The sequence below is a fragment of the Thalassophryne amazonica genome, chromosome 17 (genome assembly GCF_902500255.1).
Source record: "Thalassophryne amazonica chromosome 17, fThaAma1.1, whole genome shotgun sequence".
In the NCBI taxonomy this organism is placed as follows: Eukaryota; Metazoa; Chordata; class Actinopteri; order Batrachoidiformes; family Batrachoididae; genus Thalassophryne; species Thalassophryne amazonica.
In genome coordinates, this window is record NC_047119.1 from 67,703,834 (window position 1) to 67,731,816 (window position 27,983).

Here is a 27,983-nt window from a genome sequence, read left to right on the forward strand (position 1 = left end):
GGAAAAACTCCCTTTTAACAGGAAGAAACCTCCAGCAGAACCAGGCTCAGGGAGGGGCAGTCTTCTGCTGGGACTGGTTGGGGCTGAGGGGAGAGAATCAGGAAAAAGACATGCTGTGGAGGGGAGCAGAGATCAATCACTAATGATTAAATGCAGAGTGGTGCATACAGAGCAAAAAGAGAAAGAAACACTCAGTGCATCATGGGAACCCCCCAGCAGTCTAAGTCTATAGCAGCATAACTAAGGGATGGTTCAGGGTCACCTGATCCAGCCCTAACTATAAGCTTTAGCAAAAAGGAAAGTTTTAAGCCTAATCTTAAAAGTAGAGAGGGTGTCTGTCTCCCTGATCTGAATTGGGAGCTGGTTCCACAGGAGAGGAGCCTGAAAGCTGAAGGCTCTGCCTCCCATTCTACTCTTACAAACCCTAGGAACTACAAATAAGCCTGCAGTCTGAGAGCGAAGCGCTCTATTGGGGTGATATGGTACTATGAGGTCCCTAAGATAAGATGGGACCTGATTATTCAAAACCTTATAAGTAAGAAGAAGAATTTTAAATTCTATTCTAGAATTAACAGGAAGCCAATGAAGAGAGGCCAATATGGGTGAGATATGCTCTCTCCTTCTAGTCCCCATTAGTACTCTAGCTGCAGCATTTTGAATTAACTGAAGGCTTTTCAGGGAACTTTTAGGACAACCTGATAATAATGAATTACAATAGTACAGCCTAGAGGAAATAAATGCATGAATTAGTTTTTCAGCATCACTCTGAGACAAGACCTTTCTAATTTTAGAGATATTGCATAAATGCAAAAAAGCAGTCCTACATATTTGTTTAATATGCGCATTGAATGACATATCCTGATCAAAAATGACTCCAAGATTTCTCACAGTATTACTAGAGGTCAGGGTAATGCCATCCAGAGTAAGGATCTGGTTAGACACCATGTTTCTAAGATTTGTGGGGCCAAGTACAATAACTTCAGTTTTATCTGAGTTTAAAAGCAGGAAATTAGAGGTCATCCATGTCTTTGTCTGTAAGACCATCCTGCAGTTTAACTAATTGGTGTGTGTCCTCTGGCTTCATGGATAGATAAAGCTGGGTATCATCTGCGTAACAATGAAAATTTAAGCAATGCCATCTAATAATACTGCCTAAGGAAAGCATGTATAAAGTGAATAAAATTGGTCCTACCACAGAACCTTGTGGAACTCCATAATTAACCTTAGTCTGTGAAGAAAATTCCCCATTTACATGAACAAATTGTAATCTATTAGATAAATATGATTCAAACCAGCGCAGCGCAGTGCCTTTAATACCTATGGCATGCTCTAATCTCTGTAATAAAATTTTATTGTCAACAGTATCAAAAGCAGCACTGAGGTCTAACAGAACAAGCACAGAGATGAGTCCACTGTCTGAGGCCATAAGATGATCATTTGTAACCTTCACTAATGCTGTTTCTGTACTATGATGAATTCTAAAATCTGACTGAAACTCTTCAAATAGACCATTCCTCTGCAGATGATCAGTTAGCTGTTTTACAACTACCCTTTACAACTACTCGGCTCAATAGAGCTCTGACTCTTTGTCAGCCTGGCTACAGTGCTGAAAAGAAACCTGGGGTTATTCTTATTTTCTTCAATTAGTGATGAGTAGTAAGATGTCCTAGCTTTACGGAGGGCTTTTTTATAGAGCAACAGACTCTTTTTCCAGGCTAAATGAAGATCTTCTAAATTAGTGAGACGCCATTTCCTCTCCAACTTATGGGTTATCTGCTTTAAGCTGTGAGTTTGTGAGTTATACCACAGAGTCAGGCACAGGCACTTCTGATTTAAAGCTCTCTTTTTCAGAGGAGCTACAGCATCCAAAGTTGTCTTCAATGAGGATGTAAAACTATTGACGAGATACTCTATCTCACTTACAGTGTTTAGGTAACTACTCTGCACTGTGTTGGTATATGGCATTAGAGAACATAAAGAAGGAATCATATCCTTAAACCTAGTTACAGTGCTTTCTGAAAGACTTCTAGTGTAATGAAACTTATTCCCCACTGCTGGGTAGTCCATCAGAGTAAATGTAAATGTTATTAAGAAATGATCAGACAGAAGGGAGTTTTCAGGGAATACTGTTAAGTCTTCAATTTCCATACCATAAGTCAGAACAAGATCTAAGATATGATTAAAGTGGTGGGTGGACTCATTTACATTTTGAGCAAAGCCAATTGAGTCTAATAATAGATTAAATGCAGGCTGTCATTCTCAGCATCTGTGTGGATGTTAAAATCGCCCACTATAATTATCTTATCTGAGCTAAGCACTAAGTCAGACAAAAGGTCTGAAAATTCACAGAGAAACTCACAGTAACGACCAGGTGGACGATAGATAACAAATAAAACTGTTTTTTGGGACTTCCAATTTGGATGGACAAGACTAAGAGTCAAGCTTTTAAATTAATTAAAGCTCTGTCTGGAATGGAAGATTGCTGCTAATCCTCCGCCTCGGCCCGTGCTACGAGCATTCTGGCAGTTAGTGTGACTTGGGGGTGTTGACTCATTTAAACTAACATATTCATCCTGCTGTAACCAGGTTTCTGTAAGGCAGAATAAATCAATATGTTGATCAATTATTATATCATTTACTAACAGGGACTTAGAAGAGAGAGACCTAATGTTTAATAGACCACATTTAACTGTTTTAGTCTGTGGTGCAGTTGAAGGTGCTATATTATTTTTTCTTTTTGAATTTTTATGCTTAAATAGATTTTTGCTGGTTATTGGTGGTCTGGGAGCAGGCACCATCTCTACAGGGATGGGGTAATGAGGGGATGGCAGGGGGAGAGAAGCTGCAGAGAGGTGTGTAAGACTACAACTCTGCTTCCTGGTCCCAACCCTGGGTCTGGTTCTTTTTGGGTCCAAGGGCCGCAGACAGTTTGTGAGATGACCCCCAAACTCTGAATTCAAGCCACAGTTCACAGTGAAGACAGTGAAGCATGGTGGTGCAAGCATCATGATATGGGCATGTTTCTCCTACTATGGTGTTGGGCCTATATATCGCATACCAGGTATCATGGATAAGTTTGGATATGTCAAAATACTTGAGGTCATGTTGCCTTATGCTGAAGAGGACATGCCCTTGAAATGGGTGTTTCAACAAGACAAGGACCCCAAGCACACTAGTAAACGAGCAAAATCTTGGTTCCAAACCAACAAAATTAATGCCTGGCAGATGTGAAGAAATCAACAACAACTAAATACTAGTTTAGTGATTCACAGGATTGCTAAAAAAAAAACAGTTTGAACAGCAGATGCTACTATTATTGTGAACACCCCTTTTCTACTTTTTTTTTTTTTTTTTTTTTACTAATAACCCAATTTCATAGCCTTAAGAGTGTGCATATCATGAATGCTTGGTCTTGTTGGATTTGTGAGAATCTACTGAATCTACTGGTACCTTGTTTCCCATGTAACAATAAGAAATATACTCAAAACCTGGATTAATCTTTTTAGTCACATAGCACTACTATTATTCTGAACACTACTGTAATACAGAAATGTTAAACTATGCACTCAGTACTTGGTTGGAGTTCCTTTTGTGTGAATGACTGCATCAGCACATGTGGCGTGAAGGTGATCAGTCTGTGGCTCTGCTGAGGCGTTGCTTCGATAACGGCCTTCAATTCGTCTGTATTGTTGAGCTGCCAAGTCTGTCTGACTGATAGAGATAATGATTCATGCCTGTAATTCTTTTTGAATAAATCACTGTTTTGTCGTAATTTGGGGCTTTCTGCAGAAAACCACAAAAAGTGTTCATATGGGTGAAGATGCTGCAACTCGAGTTCTGATTAGGAGAACAAAGATTGATTCTCCCTCCACTGGGTTCCTGCCCATGCAATTTCAGCAGCTTCTAAAGTTTTGTTACAAATATACCAAATCCTGTTTGGACTGGCGCCTTCCTGTCTGGCCAATCTAATTAAACCGCATGAACTAGCCTGTTCCCTGCATTCACGGGATGCAGAGTTACTCTGTGTTCCAAAGGTTAAAAAGTTTGTTTGTTATCGGCTGTCTGTTTCTTGGAATCTGATTCCATCGATTAATTCAAACCCACATTAAAGACTTATCTGTTCTCTCTTTTACATGACTAATACAGATGTGGTTTTATAGATTGACCTTTCCCCTCCATCTTAAATTAATGATCCTGCATGTGGGGCTGGACTCAATCTTACCTCATCTAAAGTCTGTGAAGGTCAATGAAGTGTAGGACTGTGTTGCCGGCGATCATGTCAGCATCCTGTTGGTTATATTCCGGTTGTGAAATATTGTTCCTATGAGCCGTTTCATCTGGCCGACTGAGTCCGATGAAGCAGCAGCTGCAACATCACTTTGGGGCACGTAACATGGAAAAGGAGCATCACAGTTTGAAGATACTGGAGTGATGAAGTTTGAATTACCAACTTTGGACTGTGACTGAAGCCTGTGGCCTGCTGTGGATCATTTTGAATTCTGACAGACTTGTGGCTGTTGCTGGGGTTTTATCAGGATGAGAAGTGTCAGTTGACTATAACTACTACTGTCATATAACTACTACTAGTAACTACTGATATATGGTTAATATGTCCAACGAACTTTATGCGGAGTTTACACATAACAATGACAAGTCATTAATGCCATGAAGTACACATTCTTGGCTGCTGATCACAAATGTGATGATTTGAGGCAGAGGTGTCAGGTGTCCTCAGGAACTGCTGCAACCCGTTACCACGCATTATGATTAATGGCACGTGTTGCTGGCGAATTATAAGGGACCATTACGCACGGTTATTGCGCGTAACAGCCCATCGTTACATTCTGTCATGTTGTGGATGAGGCGAATTGTCTCCACACAGACAGACAGACAGACACACACACACACATATTCATCCATCAGCTGCTGAACAATTCAGATTGCTCCAGTTTTCTCCTCACAATCCACAGCAGAAGAACTTTGTCACTGCATTCTTAGTTGGGCTCTGTGCCATGGAGTGGCGCAGAGAGGAGGAGGAGACGGAGAGAGCCAGATGTGTGGCTCTATGTGGCTCTCATCTCACGTGTTTTCCCAAACATCAGGCACAGCAGCAGCAGGTGGAACACCTACAGCAGCGCGCTGATGACAATTGGAACAAGACTTTTAGTTGACTTAGCGTCCCTGTCCTTCTTCGGCATATTGCAGCAATGAAACTGAATGTGGTGCAGCAGGGTTTAATTGTGCGCATGTCAGAGAAGAACGCTGTCACGCTCTGTTAAGGATCACCACTAATCAAGACAGATCAACACGCTCAGTTGCGACCGCCACGACATGAGGCAAAATGAGGGTGGTGCGTGACATTCGTGGAAGATTTTTTGACAGCCAAAAACATGCTCCATGAAAATCACACACTATTAAGAAACCTATTCAGATGTGTTAATTTACATTAATAATGTCAGGAATTTGCCAAGAATAACACAAATATGACATTCGGAACACGTCCTGCCTATGTGTAAACGCAGCATTATATGTACATGGATGCTTAGTTCCATCTACTCTGTATTTGCACATTTGACAATTTGCTGTTGTGTTTTTTTTTTGTTTTTTTTTTGCCATTTTTTGTTGTTGGTAGTACAGCCAAAGCTCTCTAAGATCTTTTTTTCTGTTTCTTTTTGTTATAGTTTGTTTTGTAGCTGGTGCCTGGTATCTGTTATTTGTTTTTTAATGTTCATGTGTAGAAAAAAAAAAATCTTTTTTTTTTTTTTTAACATGATCTGTATTATATATTACACTGAAATGTTTAATAAAAAGACCCTGGAAAGAAAGAAATTATTTCACTGGATGCGCTGACAAAATTTGTAACTTCTACTAAAAAGCACAACCTGCTAATTCAACCTGATACCAACAAAACTGTTTAAGGACCTGTGGCCCACTCTTGCGCCTATTGTGTCATAAATTATAATCTGTCCTTAAACTCTGGATCTGTTCCTAAATGTTTCAAATCTGCACTGATTAAACCATTACTTAAGAAATCTAATCTTGATCCTAATCTACTGAAAAATTACAGGCCAATATCAAATATTTTGTTCTAAATTCTGGAATAAGTGGTTCCACAGCAGCTTGTGGACCACCTGACCGAGAATAATCTCTTTGATCCACCACAGTCTGCATTTAGAACATATTCCACAGAGACAGCTCTCACTATAATGGTAAAAGACATACATACAAGCAAACTGCTCCTGGACCAGATTATTTTGGTAGCCATCAACAAGCTTCTGGTGTAATTCTAGCTGGATATATGACCACTCTTCTTAGCAGAACTGACAGAGTTCATTTACATTGGTTAGCTTCCTGGCACAGACCCGGCTTTTGAGGATAGTCCACAAATTATCATTAGGGTTGAGATTCATTAGGGTTGCTTTAGGAAGGTCATTCCAGAAGCTTAATGTTAGTCTGCTTTATTCAACCCACATGTTTTGATGTGTGTTTGGGATCATTGTCCTGTTGGGACACCTAATTATGGCCAAGTTTCACCCATCATTTATCGTCTTGATACTGGATGTTTGAATTTAGAGGTAGTTCTTCATTATTCCATCCACTTTTTTCGAATGCACCAGTACCACAGACCGTAAAACAGCCCCAGAGCATGATGCCTCCACTACCACCGTGTCTGAGCATTGGTACAGTGTTCTAAGGTTTGAAAGCCTCACCTTTACTTCTCCAAACATACCTCTCGTCATTGTGGCTGAACAGCTCAATGTTTGAGTCATCTCACCATTTAAAAAAAAATACAACAACTTTCTCCAAAAGGAAAACTCTCAGTCAATAGTAATGTAAGAGTCCCTTCACTGTGGACGGTGACACTGGTGATCCAGCAGTTCCTAGTTCATTGGAGCCCTGAACCTTGATGGTTCCCGGGTTGTTTCTGAACATCCTAACCTACTTCCTCTCATCTGAGGGTGATAGTTTGGGTCTTCTTCCAAACCTTGGAAAAGTAACTTGTACTTATGTATACTTGTGAATGGCTGATCTCAGAAACTGCAGTTGTTTAAAAACAGCTCAGACCTTCCCAACTTGTGTAACTCAACATTCTCTTCCTTAGATTTTCAATGAGTATTTTGGACTTTTCCATTGTTCTGAGTATTGGTCAGTCCAGTGAGTGCTGCTGTCAAACGTTTTTATGCTGGAAAAGAGAAACTAGCAGCTGTAATCAATCATAATCAGGAGTTAACAGGGCTTGGCACTGCCACATTAAAAGACATTGTAGAACTTTCAGCACCACTTATTAAATAATTTGAGTGAATGCATGTATATACAGTGGTCTCTCATTTATCGCAGGCGTTACGTTCTAAAAATAACCCGCAATAGACGAAATCTGCGAAGTAGTCAGCGTTATTTTTTTTACAATTATAGATGTTTTAAGGCTGTAAAACCCCTCACTACACTATACACTTTTCTCAAAGAGGCATTAACATTTTCTCACTTTTCGAATCTAGCAGAAAAATAAGTCCAGTATTATAGAATGAAACAAAGATCAAAACCTGTTTTCAGGCCCAAACATTTGTTTGAGAAATAAAAATAGAGCATTTTCCTATAAATAATTATGATGGCTTTTAGAACTAACAAATTTAATTTTAACAATCAACCTATGAGGTTGGACACATAAGAAATTATTAATAGTGACTCACAGTATTTTACAGTTCCTCTGATCATACCACTTCGTCCTGGCGCCGCTCTGCTGTAACGTCTTTTTCCACTGAGTGACACCTCGGTGCAAGTGTCTTCTTCCGAGTGAAGAACACAGTTATGGGTAGTTGTTAGCGCTCTTTTTTCTTCTGTGTGAGAAGATTCTTAGAAACAAATTTGGCAAGCTGACAACATTCTGTACTGTACAGGAGACACAGCACAGAGGAGACTGATTGACAATGGTGTACAGTCCCTTGGCCAATCAGGACGCAGAACACAATGTGTGTGCTCTCCATTAGCCAATCGTGGTGCCCGCATGATGACAACGCAGAACAAAAAAAAAAACATGCAAAATTGCACCAAAAAAATCCACGAAACTGAGGGTGCGAAAGGTGAACCGCGTTACAGCGAGGGACCACTATATGTTAGTCACTGGTGGTTGGCTCTCACTGCGGTATTGTATCACTTCCTGTTCCGGAGCACAGCGGTGTTTCACTGTATCTGTTAGCTGTTTAATCTGTGTAGTTAGATTGATCTAGTTAACTAGATAACGATTTATTTCACAGTGTAATCTTCACGTGCCTTAACTAAAGCACTCTGCTGAATCACCTCTAAATTATTCACACATTATTCACTTTGTGTGTTTTTAGGAATTCGCTAGCTTAGCGCAGTTACTAGCTCTTAGCCGGTTTAGCATGGTGGATTCTCTTGTCTTTCCCCCACTTTTCTGCTCTGGGTGTGAAATGTTTAGTTATTCCTCGGCCTCCTTTAGCAGTAATGGTACTTGTAGTAAGTGTAGCTTGTTCGTAGCTTTGGAGGCCAGGCTGGGCGAATTGGAGACTCGGCTCAGCACCTTGGAAAATCCTACAGCTAGCCAGGTCCCTGTAGTTGGTGCGGACCAAGGTAGCTTAGCCGCCGTTAGCTGTCCCCCAGCAGATCCCGAGAAGCCGGGAAAGCAGGCCGGCTGGGTGACTGAGGAAGAAGCGTAGTTCTAAACAGAAGCCCCCTGTACACCACCAACCCGTTCACATCTCCAACCGTTTTTCCCCACTCGGCGACACACCCACCGAGGATCAAACTCTGGTTATTGGCGACTCTGTTTTGAGAAATGTGAAGTTAGCGACACAGGAAACATAGTCAACTGTCTTCCGGGGGCCAGAGCAGGTGACATTGAAGGAAATTTGAAACTGCTAGCTAAGGCTAAGCATAAATTTGGTAAGATTGTAATTCACGTCGGCAGTAATGACACCCGGTTACGCCAACCGGAGGTCACTTAAATTAATATTGAATCGGTGTGTAACTTTGCAAAAACAATGTCGGACTCTGTAGTTTTCTCTGGGTCCCTCCCCAATTGGACCGGGAGTGACATGTTTAGCCGCATGTTCTCCTTGAATTGCTGGTTGTCTGAGTGGTGTCCAAAAAATGAGGTGGGCTTCATAGATAATTGGCAAAGCTTCTGGGGAAAACCTGGTCTTGTTAGGAGAGACGGCATCCATCCCACTTTGGATGGAGCAGCTCTCATCTCTAGAAATCTGGCCAATTTTATTAAACCCTCCAAATCGTGACTATCCAGGGTTGGGACCAGGAAGCAGAGTTGTAGTCTTACACACCTCTCTGCAGCTTCTCTCCCCCTGCCATCCCCCCAATACCCCATCCCCGTAGAGACGGTGCCTGCTCCTAGACCACCAATAACCAGTAAAAATCTATTTAAGCATAAAAATTCAAAAAGAAAAAATAATATAGCACCTTCAACTGCACCACAGATAAAACAGTTAAATGTGGTCTATTAAATATTAGGTCTCTCTCTTCTAAGTCCCTGTTAGTAAATGATATAATAATTGATCAACATATTGATTTATTCTGCCTTACAGAAACCTGGTTACAGCAGGATGATTATGTTAGTTTAAATGAGTCAACACCCCCGAGTCACATTAACTGTCAGAATGCTCGAAGCACGGGTCGAGGAGGAGGATTAACAGCAATCTTCCACTCCAGCTTATTAATTAATCAAAGACCCAGACAAAGCTTTAATTCATTTGAAAGTTTGACTCTTAGTCTTGTCCATCCAAATTGGAAGTCTCAAAAACCAGTTTTATTTGTTATTATCTATCGTCCACCTGGTCGTTACTGTGAGCTTCTCTGTGAATTTTCAGACCATTTGTCTGACTTAGTGCTTAGCTCAGATAAGATAATTACAGTGGGTGATTTTAACATCCACACAGATGCTGAGAATGACAGCCTCAACACTGCATTTAATACATTATTAGATTCAGTTGGCTTCGCTCAAAATGTAAATGAGCCCACCCACCATTTTAACCGCACTTTAGATCTTGTTCTGACATATAGCATAGAAATTGAAGACTTAACAGTATTCCCTGAAAACCCCTTTTTGTCTGATCATTTCTTAATAACATTTACATTTACTTTAATGGACTACCCAGCAGTGCGGAATAAGTTTCATTACAGTAGAAGTCTTTCTGAAAGTGCTGTAGCTAGGTTTAAGGATATGATTCCTTCTTTGTTATGTTCTTCAATGCCATATACCAACACAGTGCAGAGTAGCTACCTAAACTCTGTGAGTGAGATAGATTATCTCGTCAATAGCTTTACATCCTCATTGAGCGCAACTTTGGATGCTGTAGCTCCTCTGAAAAAGAGAGCCTTAAATCAGAAATGCTTGACTCTGTGGTATAACTCACAAACTCACAGCTTAAAGCAGATAACCCGTAAGCTGGACAGGAAATGGTGTCTCACTAATTTAGAAGATCTTCATTTAGCCTGGAAAAAGAGTCTGTTGCTCTATAAAAAAAGACCTCCGTAAAGCTAGGACATCTTACTATTCATCACTAATTGAAGAAAATAAGAACAACCCCAGGTTTCTTTTCAGCACTGTAGCCAGGCTGACAAAGAGTCAGAGCTCTATTGAGCCGAGTATTCCTTTAACTTTAACTAGTAATGACTTCATGACTTTCTTTGCAAATAAAATTTTAACTATTAGAGAAAAAATTATTCATAACCATCCCAAAGACATATCTTTATGCTCGGCTGCCTTCAGTAGTGCTGGTATTTGGCTAGACTCTTTCTCTCCGATTGTTCTGAGTTATTTTCATTAGTTACTTCCTTCAAACCATCAACATGTCTATTAGACCCCATTCCTACCAGGCTGCTCAAGGAAGCCCTACCATTAGTTAATGCTTCGATATTAAATATGATCAATCTATCTTTATTAGTTGCCTATGTACCACAGGCTTTTAAGGTGGCAGTAATTAAACCATTACTTAAAAAGCCATCACTTGACCCAGCTATCGTAGCTAATTATAGGCCAATCTCCAACCTTCCTTTTCTCTCAAAAATTCTTGAAAGGGTAGTTGTAAAACAGCTAACTGATCATCTGCAGAGGAATGGTCTATTTGAAGAGTTTCAGTCAGGTTTTAGAATTCATCATAGTACAGAAACAGCATTAGTGAAGGTTACAAATGATCTTATGGCCTCAGACAGTGGACTCATCTCTGTGCTCGTCCTGTTAGACCTCAGTGCAGCTTTTGATACTGTTGACCATAAGATTTTATTACAGAGATTAGAGCATGCCATAGGTATTAAAGGCACTGCACTGCAGTGGTTTGAATCATATTTATCTAATAGATTACAATTTGTTCATGTAAATGGGGAGTCTTCTTCACAGACTAAGGTTAATTATGGAGTTCCACAAGGTTCTGTGCTAGGACCAATTTTATTCACTTCATACATGCTTTCCTTAGGCAGTGTTATTAGAAAGCATTGCTTAAGTTTTCATTGTTACGCAGATGATACCCAGCTTTATCTATCCATGAAGCCTACTGACAGGGACTAGAAGGAGAGAGCATATTTCACCCATATTGGCCTCTCTTCATTGGCTCCCTGTTAATTCCAGAATAGAATTTGAAATTCTTCTTCTTACTTATAAGGTTTTGAATAATCAGGTCCCATCTTATCTTAGGGACCTCTTAGTACCATATCACCCCAATAGAGGGCTTCGCTCTCAGACTGCAGGCTTACTTGTAGTTCCTAGGGTTTGTAAGAGTAGAATGGGAGGCAGAGCCTTCAGCTTTCAGGCTCCTCTCCTCTGGAACCAGCTCCCAATTCGGATCAGGGAGACAGACACCCTCTCTACTTTTAAGATTAGGCTTAAAACTTTCCTTTTTGCTAAAGCTTATAGTTAGGGCTGGATCAGGTGACCCTGAACCATCCCTTAGTTATGCTGCTATAGACTTAGACTGCTGGGGGGTTCCCATGATGCACCCAGTGTTTCTTTTTATTCACCTCTTTTTGCTCTGTATGCACCACTCTGCTTTTAATCATTAGTGATTGATCTCTGCTCCCCTCCACAGTATGTCTTTTTCCTGATTCTCTCCCCTCAGCCCCAACCAGTCCCAGCAAAAGACTGCCCCTCCCTGAGCCTGGTTCTGCTGGAGGTTCCTTCCTGTTAAAAGGGAGTTTTTCCTTCCCACTGTCGCCAAGTGCTTGCTCATAGGGGGTCGTTTGACCGTTGGGGTTTTTCTGTAATTATTGTATGGCTTTTGCCTTACAATATAAAGCGCCTTGGGGCAACTGTTTGTTGTGATTTGATGTATACTTTTGACCCTGTGTGGATTAGAGAAGCTCCTAAATAAATTCAAACTTGTGCACCCAATTATTTTTTATACATCATTAATGATGTTTGCTGCACAATCATTCCACCCTAGGAAAAAAAAACAGTTCTAAGACATCGCTAAATGCCCCAAATTACCACGACATGGTGACTGCAAACTTCCAAACACAACCGCACACATTTTCCAGAGTATAAGCCACATGTGAGTATATTGACGTCAAAAAATGCAGAGCAAAAACATAAATCACACCAGAGTACAAGTTGCACCTTTTTCTGTGTGTGGAACTCACTTTTAAATGCAGCGTTCCCCTGGGGGTGAGATTAATCGCGGACAAACGTACCACAGCATGTGCTGTTACTTAACATAAGAACTTTTAAATTGAAAAAAAATGAGCAAAATGGACAAATAAATGTGGGTCTCAGGTTAGGCTTGGACGATCCCAGCTCAACAGGCGAACCCACTATGCCCAGGGTGAGGGTTAAGTTTTGGGCCAGTGCTGGGGTTAGGCTTAGACCAACCCAGCTCACCAGGTGGTCCCTGTACACCCATCTTTAAGCACCCCTCTGCACCTTCCACACTTTGTACTATTGTCTCAAAGGCTCTGTGCTACTGGTACCCCAAGTTTGAGCTCCCCAACACAGAGGTGCTTTTTGTTCTGCACCATTACGCTGCTCCGTCCTGACGCGCGAATTCTGTCGCACGTCTTTCATTACAAAATCTCCTGTAACAGTGTAATGTGCCGAAAAAGTGCTATGTCCACCTCTCTTGCCATTTCTCTGGTAGTCAGATGACGTCCCGGATCAACACAGCCTTTACTTTGGAAATGATCTGGTCGTTTCAGCCTGTCAATGGCCGCTCGAGCGCGGTGCGCCCTCAGCTGCTGTGGGCCGTCTTTAATCCGGTTGTAATGCTCCTGAATCTGTGTGATGCCCATAAGATCTTCACCGAAAGCCATCTGAATTTTCCGAATGGTTTCCACCTGGCTGTCTCTCACAGTTTCTGAAAAAATTTTGATGGAGCAAAGCGGCAGTAGCTCAGCCATTTTTCTGACAATAAAAATCCGCCGAGGGGGCTGGACCACTCCTCCCACAAAGTGTGCTCACAGGCGAATGACGCAACCGACAGGCATAAAAAAACTCACGCATGCGCACGAAGATTCAAGCTTGGCTGATGCAATCACACGTGATTCAAATCCATATAGTTTTTGCAAAAAATAAAAAGGTCCGATAATTTTATAACAGACCTCGTAATTTGGACCAAAAAAAAAAGAAAAAAAGTCACAAACATATTTGATGTTATTTGATGTAATTTGGACCAAAAAAAAAAAAAAGTCACATGGACAAAGAGGGAGGTGAACAGTGGATTAATACAGGAAGCACTCAGCTTCCTGGTGTGCGCCAAAATAAGTATGATTGGCAAATAAACAGGTGATAACAGATTGGACAGGACTATAAGTCACATGACTTCCCAAATGAGTAAGAAAATTGCAGTTTATACTCTGGAAAATATGGTACTTAACTAAACACTGAAGTTAAACTGTGCTGCAAACGATCAGTTTGTAGAAACAACACTTGAAAAAAATGTCTGTAGACATCTGACTTCATCCTCTTGTCGAGGTCTAAAACACGCCATTTTTGCACTGTCACATCATAAAGCCTCAGTTACTGTACACTGCCATGGCAACACTCCTTTTTGCAAATCCGTTTCAAATTTTAACAGCTTTAATTTGGGCTGTGATGTCATCTTTTCACAGTTGTGTCAAATCTGTTCCAAGTTTTTGAGTGATCCTGTGATCCACCAAACAACAAAATGACACGGCATAAATTAAAAGCTGATCAGAAGAAATAAAAATAGCCCTTTGATTGTCTTTAAAGTTGCGTTGAGAGCTTCTAAGAGAACAAGACAAATTGGAACAATGCTGCCCTCTTGTGGGTAAAAATGAGCTTTGTTGGCTGTAATGGTAAGAGCAGTCAGCAAGTGCGTTCCAATCACACCTGTTCAGTTCTCTCTGCAGGTCCTGCATGTAGTGATGACACTGGGCGTAGTATGTGGACTGAGCCTCTGCAAAATCCTGCAGACAGCGCAGGTGGTTTAGCTGAGGAGAGAAAAAGAAACGACACAAAACACCAAACGGTCACGACTGTGGACTTGGTTTAACAGCAGCTACAGTTTTGATAACCGTCTGCTGCACACAGATTTACTACACAGTACCACACTGTTTTCATTTCTACATAACTGATGTAAATAAAGTCCAAGATTTATTTAGTGTCTTGAAAATGTTGATGTATCCATCCCTTGACTTGTCTGAAGAAAACTGGATATAAAAGTGATGGTTTGTATGTTATACTAAAGGGTGCACTCACTTATTCACACCATCGTTTTGGCTTTTATTTCATGATGTAGAGATTACTTTTCACTGAGAGTTTAAATGGCAACATTTTAGAATTTTAATATAAAAAGCCTGAATTTTTGTTTTTTTGTTTGTTTTTTGATGATGCAAAAAATTTCAAACGTAAAATCTCAAGGGTGCACAAACCTTTTCACAGCACTGTATCTAGACAATGCCACTTGATGCGTTTTTTGTTTGTTTTTTGGTGTGTGTGTGTGTTAATGATGCATTAGTAAATACAGACAACATGAACTGTATGTAACACAAATAAACAAATAAGCTTACACCCATGCTGTAGCATTTTTAGCCATTACAGGCAGGGAAAATGGCTTTAAAAAAAATAGCCACATGACATTTCCAGTCCAGTCTCATGCTTTTTTCATGCCCCATCACAAAATGAGCGACATTTTTGTGACACTTTTTTTTATTTTTACTATTTCGAACCCCTACTCCTAACTCTAAACACAACATAAGTGTGTATCGTCCCCCCCCCCAGATCCCCCATGAGACTGGCTTGAATAAAAGTGTAAACAGCTGCTGACATTGACAATCACTGCTGTCAAAATGACAGAGAGAAACTCTGCTCAAAGCCTCTATCCCCCCCAAGGAAACAGTTTATTTTGGGTTCAGTCAGTTTAGGCGAATCTCACCCCGAAATGCCTCAGGAATCAGGAATTAGTAAATCACGGATGAAGGCACATTAACATTGATGCAATCCACTCATTGCTCACTCACTCATCTTCAACTGCTTTTCCGGGTCCGGGTTGCGAGGCAACAGCTCCAGCAGGGGACCCCAGACTTCCCTTTCCCGTGCCACATTGACCACCTCTGACTGGGGGATCCTGAGGCGTTCCCAGGCCAGTGTGGACATATAATCTCTCCACCTAGTCCTGGATCTTCCCTGGTGTCTCCTCCCAGATGGATCCTGGAAGGTTCCTGGGAGTATGCCCACCCAGTCTACATGTGTTTTGTAGACTTGGAGAAGGTGTATGATCTGGTACCAAGGGAGATACTGTGGGAGGTGCTGTGGGAGTATGGAGTGAGGGGGTCCCTCCTCAGGGCCATCCAATCTCTGTACTCGTAAAGCGAGAGCTGTGTTCAGGTGCTCGGCAGTAAGTCGGACTCGTTTCCGGTGGAGGTTGGCCTCCACCAGGGCTGCACCTTGTCACCAATCCTGTTTGTGATATTCATGGACAGGATATGGAGGCGTAGTCGGGGGGACGAGGGTTTTTGATGCAATCCAGCAGAAATAAACAAATAAATAAATAATAAATAAATGAGTCATTCATATTATATATATATATATTTTTTTTTTTTACTGTATCTCAATTTGAGCAGCATGGTGGCTTAGTGGTTAAGATCATGGGTTCAATTTCCTGCCTGTGGCCTTTCTGTGTGGAGTTTGCATGTTTTATTATATATATATATATATATATATACACACACACTCAACAAAAATATAAACGCAACACTTTTGGTTTTGCTCCCATTTTTTATGAGATGAACTCAAAGATCTAAAACTTTTTCCACATACACAATATCACCATTTCCCTCAAATATTGTTCACAAACCAGTCTAAATCTGTGATAGTGAGCACTTCTTTGCTGAGATAATCCATCCCACCTCACAGGTGTGTCATATCAAGATGCTGATTAGACACCATGATTAGTGCACAGGTGTGTCTTAGACTGCCCACAATAAAAGGCCACTCTGAAAGGTGCAGTTTTGTTTTATTGGGGGGGATACCAGTCAGTATCTGGTGTGACCACCATTTGCCTCATGCAGTGCAACACATCTCCTTCGCATCATCCGTGAAGAGAACACCTCTCCAACGTGCCAAACGCCAGCGAATGTGAGCATTTGCCCACTCAAATCGGTTACGACGACGAACTGGAGTCAGGTCGAGACCCCGATGAGGACGACGAGCATGCAGATGAGCTTCCCTGAGACGGTTTCTGACAGTTTGTGCAGAAATTCTTTGGTTATGCAAACCGATTGTTCCAGCAGCTGTCCGAGTGGCTGGTCTCAGACGATCTTGGAGGTGAACATGCTGGATGTGGAGGTCCTGGGCTGGTGTGGTTACACGTGGTCTGCGGTTGTGAGGCTGGTTGGATGTACTGCCAAATTCTCTGAAACGCCTTTGGAGATGGCTTATGATAGAAAAATGAACATTCAATACACGAGCAACAGCTCTGGTTGACATTCCTGCTGTCAGCATGCCAATTGCACGCTCCTTCAAATCTTGCGACATCTGTGGCATTGTGCTGTGTGATAAAACTGCACCTTTCAGAGTGGCCTTTTATTGTGGGCAGTCTAAGGCACACCTGTGCACTAATCATGGTGTCTAATCAGCATCTTGATATGGCACACCTGTGAGGTGGGATGGATTATCTCAGCAAAGGAGAAGTGCTCACTATCACAGATTTAGACTGGTTTGTGAACAATATTTGAGGGAAATGGTGATATTGTGTATCTGGAAAAAGTTTTAGATCTTTGAGTTCATCTCATACAAAATGGGAGCAAAACCAAAAGTGTTGCGTTTATATTTTTGTTGAGTGTATATATATATATATATATATATATAATAGAAGGAAACTATCATCATCATTATTATTATTTCATAGGCTTTGCTATGCAGTTAACTCAAAATGGGCTTATATTTATAACTACTTTTAGTATAAGAAAAGTGGAAATTGACAAATTTTTCTCCCCTAATTTGTGGTGCCCCCCCTCCGGATGGACCTCGCCCTTAGCAATCGTCTATACTGCCTCAGACCCAGGCAGCGTATGGCCTCAATCATCTGTAAATGAAGTTTAGATCCACCAAGACTCTTCCTAAAGCTGGTCACCCGTCTAAACTGAGCAATCAGGGAGAAGGGCCTTAGTCAGGGAGGCGAACAAGAACCCAATGGTCAATCTGTCAGAGCTCCAGCATTCCTCTGTGGAGAGAGGAGAACCTTCCAGAAGGACAACCATCTATGCAGCAATCCACCAATCAGGCCTGTATGGTAGAGTGTCCAGATGGAAGCCACTCCATAGTAAAAGGCACCTGAAGGATTCTCAGAACATGAGAAACAAAATCCTCTGGTCTGATGGATAGTAACAGCTGGGTCTCCAGCTCGTTGGAATGAACTCACATGTGTGCTGCTGATGCCTTCCAGCAGCAGTCTGGTGACCTCTGCTTGTCGGTCAAATTCAGTCTGAGCGACACGAAGCTCGTGCTCGGCCTGCAAGTGGGAACAAAGCCGCCAAAATGAAGGGATGACAACATTTGATTTTTCTTCAGTGCTGCTACACACACACACACACACGATCACGTTTTTTTTTTAAATTGAGAAAAGTTATGATAATTCTACTTACTTTGTCCACTTCTTCACTCAGAAGCTGAGAGCAACAGCATGAAAAAGAAAAAGAAAAGAAAAGCAGTCAGGTGTCCAGGCTGACGTGTCACATCATGCTTTGAAATGGAACATTTTCAAATACAGAAAGACACTTCATTGGCTTAAATGTAGAAAAACACGATTTATCACTCATTAACAAATTTATATATATATATATTTATATATATATATATATATATGTGTGTGTGTGTGTGTTTTTATACAGCATACATACAATACATCCACAAAATATACATTGTTGAAACATCACCTTGATACACATATTTTGTGTGTGTGTGTGTGTGTGTGTGTGTGTTAAACTGACCAAACATGCCTTCTTGGAGATGTTCACGATCATTTTATCAAAACCTTATCATTTAGTGTTTTAAGAGCGTGTGGCAGAAATTCATTTTCATCTTAGAGTAATGAGCAGATTTCTGTGGACACGAGCCTCCAAGGGCGTAGGTTTGGTCTCAGCTTTGGTAGGGACAATACCACCCCCCCGGCCCCCCTGCCCACCACCACCACCCCCTAACCCACTCATACCATTAGACGCACAAGTACAGCATAATACATAACATATGACGACATAATGCTGAAAAATTTAACACTTTATTTACATTATTAAGTGTGTAGGAAAACAAACAAATAGCTTAAATAACAAAATTGCACCCAAAATCACGAATCTATTCTATAGGCCCTACACCTGAGAGAACAAGACAACCAAAAAAAATACTTGTGGAGCTAACAAAAAAAAAAGAAAAAAAAAAAAAAAGGTTTTTGCAACAAAGATGTATAATCTATTCTCTTCATCAATAATGCAGTTGTAGATATCTGGCAACCTAATTTGCCAAAACAAAAAGGGCTTTCCAATGATATATGGTGTATTACGGTAAGCGTAAGCCTGTGATGTCATAACGCAGAGGAAAAACACGGAAGTTTCACACTAGTGCGCCGCTGATTCTCATTACCGTAAGTTCTCATGTAAGCCCTCACTCTGAAACATTTCAACACTGACAGCAAGCCAAGAACCCGTGCTTTCCAACAGTATGCTATATGTTGCATATATTACGGTAAAGTGCGTTCGGTGACTTTTGAAATGAGGGAAAAGTATGAAAGAGAGCGCAAAAGTGACAAAAGTAGAGAGACAGACAGCAAACATAAATGTAGTAATTTTTGAGGAAAAGGCAGGGTGTTAGTGTCATTTGTGAAGGTGTGTCTGCGTGTTTGTGTGGGTGTGCAGTTTATTTAAGTGTGGCACACAGCATTGTTTGCAAGCCCCCCCCTCCCCCGCCCTTCTCGTTTTTCTGCACCAGAGCCACCCATCCTCTGCGCTCCGGGACCTCCCACTTTACAAATGAAGCACTGCCTGCCACCACGAGATGCGCTTTGTTTACGTCCATGTGAGAAGAATGTGAGCCAATGAAATTGCAACATGGGTAACCCTGTCACTCTGGCACGTCAAAAACACAAAACGTGACGACTAAAATTATAGTATCGAGTTCGCAAAAAAAAAAGTGAATGATTTTGTTATATAAAAAAATGCTAAATATTGGTAGGGACTATTTTGCCATCCCAAAATATTGGTTGTGACTTGTCCCTATGGTCCATATGCAAACCTACGCCCCTGCGAGGCTCAATGATTCAGTTTCAAAATGATGTCATGAAGCAGGTGTCACCGACCCTGCTGCTGCTGGAGGTCACCTGCTCTGCAGGTGTTGCACCTGCTGCAGCCACAGATAAAGTCCTGACATTTCCCAGCTGTTCATTGGCTGGGCACACATGACTTAATCAACAGGCAGGGTTGGGGGGGAATTGCACCCAACATTGGTATGGAAGGTTGACTGTATAAAGAAGTGGCGCTCACTGAGGGACAAATTGATCCAGAAAAAGCCACTGTTCCTGCACAAAATTCCATTAAGACGCCCACCAACGTGACAGAGAACTTTAAAACAGTCACACGCATGTCAACATCACTGCATAGCCGCGGAGTTACAGCACTGGAGAAGCATAAATAATGCTTTAGGATTTTAAAGGTACCATGCCGCAGTGAGCTTAGGAAAAAAAAAAAAAAAAAAGAGTGACTTGACTAAATGTATTCTTTTTAATGCACATAATGCCCGGTGTCACAGACCAAACGGTCCGCCCCCCCTCCACTGCGCATGCGTCATTTTGGAGCTCCACCGCTCATCTAAAACAGAGTCTCTTCACTTAAAGCGATCAAACAGATTAATGGGATTATTAACCATCAGATGACAAGTTAAAACCTCTTAAATCATTCTAAAGTCAGTTTTAAGCAGAAACGAGGCCATTTTAAGCAGAAAAGAGGTGATATTCCGTGATGCTTTGAAATGACCGACGCGCAGTGAACGCATCAGCTAGCAGCTGGTGTGTGATCGCTTCCTTCATCTTTTATGATGAAATAATGCTGAATTTATGTGAAAATGATCGTTGTACAAAAGCTTCAGATATGTGTTGCTGAGACAGATGATGACTGGAGGAGGGCAGAAACGAGGTCATAATTGGTGAACCGTGGCTAATGACGCATGCGCAGTGAAGGCGGGGGGGGGAAACTGATTTTTAGGGGGACCGTTCGGTTTGCAACACCGGCGCTTATTTTAGGCAGGCGTTTTTTTGTTTGTTTTTTTATTCAAATGAAGTTTTGACCCGGTTAAATAAGGCAGGTCCTGATTCAAGGTCTGGCAGTTAATCAAGGAAATAGGCGACCCTAATTGGTGTGGGGCTTCCCTGTAGATCGTTCTGCACCCCCTGACTGTAACTAATCGTTACATACATATAACAGATTTCGAATTTAATGGACAAAAATCACTGGTCCACCTGAATCCATTATATGCCAGTTTTACTGTATTTCACTTTTCCAAATGACTTACGAGATTTAACAACAAACGGCTGAGCTCACGCTTCAGCAGCTACTGATTTTGGTTTGGAGCCCAAATCCAGTTTGAACTTTACTCCACATTCTGAGAATCAACACCTGATGCACTGCGCCACCTTGTGGTAAACATTTGTTACCTGGAGAAAGTGTTTCTGATACAGGATTTAAATTAAGATTCAGTGTTTGTTGTTTGTATCTGCATCTTTCTCGCTGTCTCTCTGGTCCATCAGTGCGATGAGGTCACTTCACAGTGTGACGAGAAATCAAAGTACACAGGAGGTCAGCGGAACACACGTCGCTTTGTGCACAAAAACAATCAAGTGGATTTTTTTCATTGACTTTTTTGTGTCAATGGGTTTTGATAGGTATAGAGGAAAAAACGTTTGTGTAAAAACAAGCAAGTACCCCCACACACTACAGGTGCTAGGGGATGTTCAATGACAATCAATGACCTCTGTCCTTGGAAGATCTTTGTGAAACCAGATCATGCTCACACTCACGAGTTACCCTTATTTGCAAAGTTCAGATCAAATTTGATGAAAATCAGATACATTTTATTCAAATTATCATGTGCACAAGAAAGCATGACTGATGCACAGCTGCAGCACAGTTTCTTGGATTCCAGCCACCAGGAGATAAATATAATAAAATAAAGTTTTTCACAGACATGTCAGCAGTAATAGTTTTTGGCAGTAATAGGGACCAGCTGTCAGAGAGGCACCATGATGCAAAAAAAAAAAACCCAGGCAGAAACATGCTTCTTGCACAAATCACATGCCGCTGCTGCCGTCACAGTCAAACACCTTCCAGCTGGAGGAATGCAGCACTTTTGTGTATTCTTTTCAATCAATTCAATCAATCAATTTTTTTATATAGCGCCAAATCACAACAAACAGTAGCCCCAAGGCGCTTTATATTGTAAGGCAAGGCCATACAATAATTAAGTAAAACCCCAACGGTCAAAACGACCCCCTGTGAGCAAGCACTTGGCTACAGTGGGAAGGAAAAACTCCCTTTTAACAGGAAGAAACCTCCAGCAGAACCAGGCTCAGGGAGGGGCAGTCTTCTGCTGGGGCTGGTTGGGGCTGAGGGAGAGAACCAGGAAAAAGACATGCTGTGGAGGGGAGCAGAGATCGATCACTAATGATTAAATGCAGAGTGGTGCATACAGAGCAAAAAGAGAAAGAAACAGTGCATCATGGGAACCCCCCAGCAGTCTACGTCTATAGCAGCATAACTAAGGGATGGTTCAGGGTCACCTGATCCAGCCCTAACTATAAGCTTTAGCAAAAAGGAAAGTTTCAAGCCTAATCTTAAAAGTAGAGAGGGTGTCTGTCTCCCTGATCTGAACTGGGAGCTGGTTCCACAGGAGAGGAGCCTGAAAGCTGAAGGCTCTGCCTCCCATTCTACTCTTACAAACCCTAGGAACTACAAGTAAGCCTGCAGTCTGAGAGCGAAGCGCTCTATTGGGGTGATATGGTACTACGAGGTCCCTAAGATAAGATGGGACCTGATTATTCAAAATAAGTATATTATAAGTAAGAAGAAGAATTTTAAATTCTATTCTAGAATTAACAGGAAGCCAATGAAGAGTGGCCAATATGGGTGAGATATGCTCTCTCCTTCTAGTCCCCGTCAGTACTCTAGCTGCAGCATTTTGAATTAACTGAAGGCTTTTTAGGGAACTTTTAGGACAACCTGATAATAATGAATTACAATAGTCCAGCCTAGAGGAAATAAATGCATGAATTAGTTTTTCAGCATCACTCTGAGACAAGACCTTTCTGATTTTAGAGATATTGCATAAATGCAAAAAAGCAGTCCTACATATTTGTTTAACATGCACTTTGAATGACATATCCTGATCAAAAATGACTCCAAGATTTCTCACAGTATTACTAGAGGTCAGGGTAATGCCATCCAGAGTAAGGATCTGGTTAGACACCATGTTTCTAAGATTTGTGGGGCCAAGTACAATAACTTCAGTTTTATCTGAGTTTAAAAGCAGGAAATTAGAGGTCATCCATGTCTTTATGTCTGTAAGACAATCCTGCAGTTTAGCTAATTGGTGTGTGTCCTCTGGCTTCATGGATAGATAAAGCTGGGTATCATCTGCGTAACAATGAAAATTTAAGCAATACCGTCTAATAATACTGCCTAAGGGAAGCATGTATAAAGTGAATAAAATTGGTCTTAGCACAGAACCTTGTGGAACTCCATAATTAACTTTAGTCTGTGAAGAAGATTCCCCATTTACATGAACAAATTGTAATCTATTAGACAAATATGATTCAAACCACCGCAGCGCAGTGCCTTTAATACCTATGGCATGCTCTAATCTCTGTAATAAAATTTTATGGTCAACAGTATCAAAAGCAGCACTGAGGTCTAACAGAACAAGCACAGAGATGAGTACACTGTCCGAGGCCATAAGAAGATCATTTGTAACCTTCACTAATGCTGTTTCTGTACTATGATGAATTCTAAAACCTGACTGAAACTCTTCAAATAGACCATTCCTCTGCAGATGATCAGTTAGCTGTTTTACAACTACCCTTTCAAGAATTTTTGAGAGAAAAGGAAGGTTGGAGATTGGCCTATAATTAGCTAAGATAGCTGGGTCAAGTGATGGCTTTTTAAGTAATGGTTTAATTACTGCCACCTTAAAAGCCTGTGGTACATAGCCAACTAACAAAGATAGATTGATCATATTTAAGATCGAAGCATTAAATAATGGTAGGGCTTCCTTGAGCAGCCTGGTAGGAATGGGGTCTAATAAACATGTTGATGGTTTGGATGAAGTAACTAATGAAAATAACTCAGACAGAACAATCGTAGAGAAAGAGTCATTATTCAGTATTCTTTTGAAACGTATTTTGCTAATGTGGGTCTCATTGTGACTTTGCACATGCAGGTGCTGGCTGGTGTTTTCATGCTGGACATAGGACTTGCTCACCATGTGTGCAGAGACGCATCTCAGGCAACGAAGTGTGTAAAAAAAAAAAAAAAAAAAAAAAAAAAAAGTCTACTGATGACATTTAACCTTTGTTTAACCAGGTTAGTCCCCTTGAGATCGAGATCTCTTTTACAAGGGAGCCATGGACAGTTATAAATTTCCAATTCACCTAACACCCAGGACAGGATGGAGAGAACATGCAAACTCCACACAAAGGCCACAGGTGGGAATTGATCCCATGACCTTCTTACTGTGATGCAACAATGCTAACCACTAAGCCACTGTGCTGCCCAACAGACAAAATTCAAGACCCCCAGAAGCTGAAGGGTTTTAGCCATGCTAATGCTCCCCAGAACCATTCACTGCAGTAAATTTGCAAGGAGAGATGGAGAGGATGGAGTCAGTCACTTATCAAACTCTTTACAAGCTGGACAAAATCAATCTTCATATGCTTCTGTGCCGTGTGAGAGTGTCTTCCCCAAAACTGGAGAGAAGAGGAATAGACTCAAGCCTAATACAGCTGAAATTACCTTTTTTTTTTTTTTAAATAAAAACCTTTGAAGCCCCCCAAATCCCCTTCATTTTGTACAACTATGGTCATAACAGCTGCCCAAACATTTCATAATTAATCTCTCTATTACAGACAGTATTTTATGATGGTACAACTGTTGTGAAAGTGTAGGAACACGGACCCACAACAGGGGGCGTAAAAGAACGGGCAATGGATAAGCCAAACAGTAACAATTTAATGTTGTAAATTGTGCACAACGGAATACAGACAACAATCAGTTTGGGACTATAGTCAATTACACGTTGGGTGACATGTGGGCAGGCTTGAGGATAGGAGACGCCCGTCCAGAACCGAGCCGGATCCCACACGGCCCTCACCACCAACGGATCTGAAGAACACCGGAGCCGCCAAGTCCTGGGTCCCCAGGTGGTCACTGTCTCCAGCTGTCAGACCTGGTACTGCTGGCAGAGAACAGAAACAGCACAGGTGAGTGTGAGTACGCACACTCAGTAATCCCACAGTCTGTGTTCTTTTGGGAGGGAGCACCTCCACCTCCCGTCACACACTCGTGCAGCTCCTGTCTAACCACTTATCTGGTTGGGGTGTGAAGCGAAGCTGTCGCTGATCACACCAAACGCCAATCCCACAGATAAGGCAACACCCACAGGAAAACGGCTGCAAAGAAGTTCAGACTATTAGTCAGTTTAAATTCAGCAGAGAAATTACCTCCAAGGTTGCTGATTTCTCAGCGGGGAGGTGGAGTTGCAGTCTGGCCTTTATGGTGGTGGTGATGTGGATGAGTGACAGCTGGTGCTGATGACAAGTAACAGCTGTCACTCCCGGTTGATATGAAGCCCGCACTTCAAGCAGGGCGCCATCTGGTGGTGGTGGGCCAGCAGTACCTCCTCTTCAGCGGCCCACACAACAACAACCCCATTATAACACTATAATCCCATTATAATCCAAAAACATGCAGGTTAGTTGAATTGGAATTATCATTATCCAGGTCTCCCTTGTAAAAAGATCTCAATCTCAATGGGAATAACCTGGTTAAATAAAGGTTAAATTAAAAAAAATTATTAAAATAACACCACAAGTATATTATTAACTTCTTTAAATGAAAATAGTCAAATTTCAAGTTGCACATAGAACCTTTAGATACATAACAGTACCTGTTTCATTGTTCCATGCAAGTGCTACGTTAAAGACTGTCCAGCAGATGTCCCCATATATAATTGTATGAAATGCTGTTGTTCAAAACGCTTCGAATCTCCGTCACTAATATTAGCAACAAAATGCATCAGCGACCACATGTTTTTAAGTGCATGTGCACAGAGAGATTTACAATCATTAATACTTGCTAACCAGGACATTAACTAACGTGCAACATGTCCTTTAAATTAGCTAACACGTCAGACATTTGCAGGTTGACGTCTGTAGCCGACTGTCTCAACACACAATTAGTCTGATTAGGCTCCGTCTGTGACAAGGGCCCCAATTTTATTAGACAACAGATTATTTATCTGCTATTTATCTGCTTATCTTGTCATCCAAAGCTTTCTATCGCACATCAGTGGCCGACTCAGAACCAAGCTCTGAACCTATGCTCGAGCTCTGTCTGAATTCTTCATGCGCAGCAGACGTATCAGGTGCAAGTTTTTCAGCAAATCAATGATCTGACAATAGTCAGGACATTGTCAGCAGATGTTAACAGCTATTTCAGGTGTGGGTCTTAAACTCCTCTCCTTTCAGTAAGAAACAATGCACTGTGGTCTCGTCTGGTCTAATCTAGTCATCAACAGAGAATTAACGAGAGAAATTTTTATTCTGGAGTGACATTTCTTGCTTGTGCATGAGAGTCACGCCAGATGTCCTGGAGGCTCCAATTTTAAAATAATTATTTTGCCTTAATTTAAATGCAATATATCACATGAGTGAGGGGACCTCAAAGCCTCATGGGATATGCACTCTACAACTGTATGCAAACAAACATGTATTTTTTCCATGAATCATTAAAAAAAATATATATATATGTATATAATAGATGACGAGGACAACAGTCCCAAAAAAAAAAGTGTAAACATATCACCCCCTAGTGGCTGAAAATACTCAATGTACCTGTGGAAAATCATTTTCTGTCCAAGGTTCTCATTCATCCCAGTCTCAAAAACCTCCACACACCAACAAAGAGGCGGGGTTTCTGTGATGAAGTCGTCATCACACATGCTTGTTTGTCTATTTACAGACTCCATAACTGAAAACGTAGTCAACAAGTGCAGATGTGGTTCTGAGGTCATGGAATTATTTCAAATTTTAAAAAATTAACAAATAAATTGTCCCCTCTGAATTCACTTCCAAAAATTCCCAGATGAATTTTTTCTTTTTAGCTACTTTAACATTGTGATGCAGGTTTCCCTTTAATATCATTCATCAACATTCCGCTTTATGACATCATAAAGAATTGCATTAGTTCAGTGTCAGTTGTTTTCTACTTTTTGCAGTAAATCCAGAGGGACACCGATTTCCATTTTATTTATACGTGGTGATAATTATGTTGGTGTGCATCTTTCCAAGAATCATTTCTGATAACAGGTGCCTGGATCTGACAGCATCATGTGACCCAGTGAGCTCCGCTGCAACAAACTACAAATCAGTGCTGTGAAGGAAGCTCGCAGGTTCAGCAATTAAAAAAAAAAAATTCCTGGATTTACGGATGTGTTAAAGTTACTTGTTTGTGCTGTGAGGAACAGAAGCCATCAGGATTCTTACCGCTGACGCACTGGCAGACAGAACATAATTTCGAGGTCTTGTCTCCTGAAAATCAGGTGCAGCCTACAAACAAGAGCAGGGAGGAGGAAACAAACAATGGCATAATCATGCATTTAAAATCAGTGAGCAACATAAACTATAACAATACTGCAAGCAAACAAGTTTCAAGAAAACAAGCAAAAAGCAGCAAACATGCAGAACAATGGGAACAGGCGTCAACGCCGGCGGGCAGGAGATCACATTTATCAACAGAGGTCATCGATTACACACAAAACTCCCGTAAATGATGCAACAATTATCAAAGTACAAATAATCTCAGAAACTGGGGCCTGTAGAAGAGTGTTTGTTTCAATAAGTGGAGAGAGTCAGCAAAATTCATGCCAAAGCTGCCAACAGTAGAGCAGAAGCAACTGCGTCTGGAAGTTTTGCAGAATATCGTGGAATGTGCAAACAGCGACTCAACTTCCTGAACACAGGTATCACTAGTGATGAGACACGGGTTTATGGGTATGACCCAGAAACCAAATTTCAGTCAGTGTGATGGGAACATCCAAAATCACAGAGGCCAAAGAAAGCACGACAACTGTGCAGCGATGCAAAGTCATGCTGACCATTTTGATTCTTCAGGTTCTTACTCACCTGACATGGCTCCCTCTGATTTTTAGTTGTAAGATCAAAACAACACTAAAAAGGACTCTATTTGAGTCATGAGAAGACACTGGGCAGAACGTGTTTGTTCAGCTAGACACATTGTAAAAACAGACTTCC

General features: G+C 41.3%; 1 protein-coding gene across 4 annotated transcripts in view; it reads right to left on the minus strand.

Annotated features, from left to right (window-relative positions):
- The window catches only part of LOC117529405 (endophilin-B2-like), a 117,890-nt gene that overhangs the window by 30,524 nt on the left and 59,383 nt on the right, over positions 1 to 27,983 (minus strand). For 2 of the 4 annotated variants that reach the window (XM_034192174.1, XM_034192173.1), the window contains 4 exons: positions 27,216 to 27,278; positions 18,064 to 18,087; positions 17,841 to 17,930; positions 14,309 to 14,409 (listed from right to left, as the gene is read on the minus strand). In XM_034192174.1, coding sequence (XP_034048065.1) covers positions 14,309 to 14,409; positions 17,841 to 17,930; positions 18,064 to 18,087; positions 27,216 to 27,278 — 278 coding nt within the window. The remainder of the gene's footprint in view (positions 1 to 14,308; positions 14,410 to 17,840; positions 17,931 to 18,063; positions 18,088 to 27,215; positions 27,279 to 27,983) is intronic. The other 2 variants (XM_034192176.1, XM_034192175.1) reach the window with 1 other exon arrangement.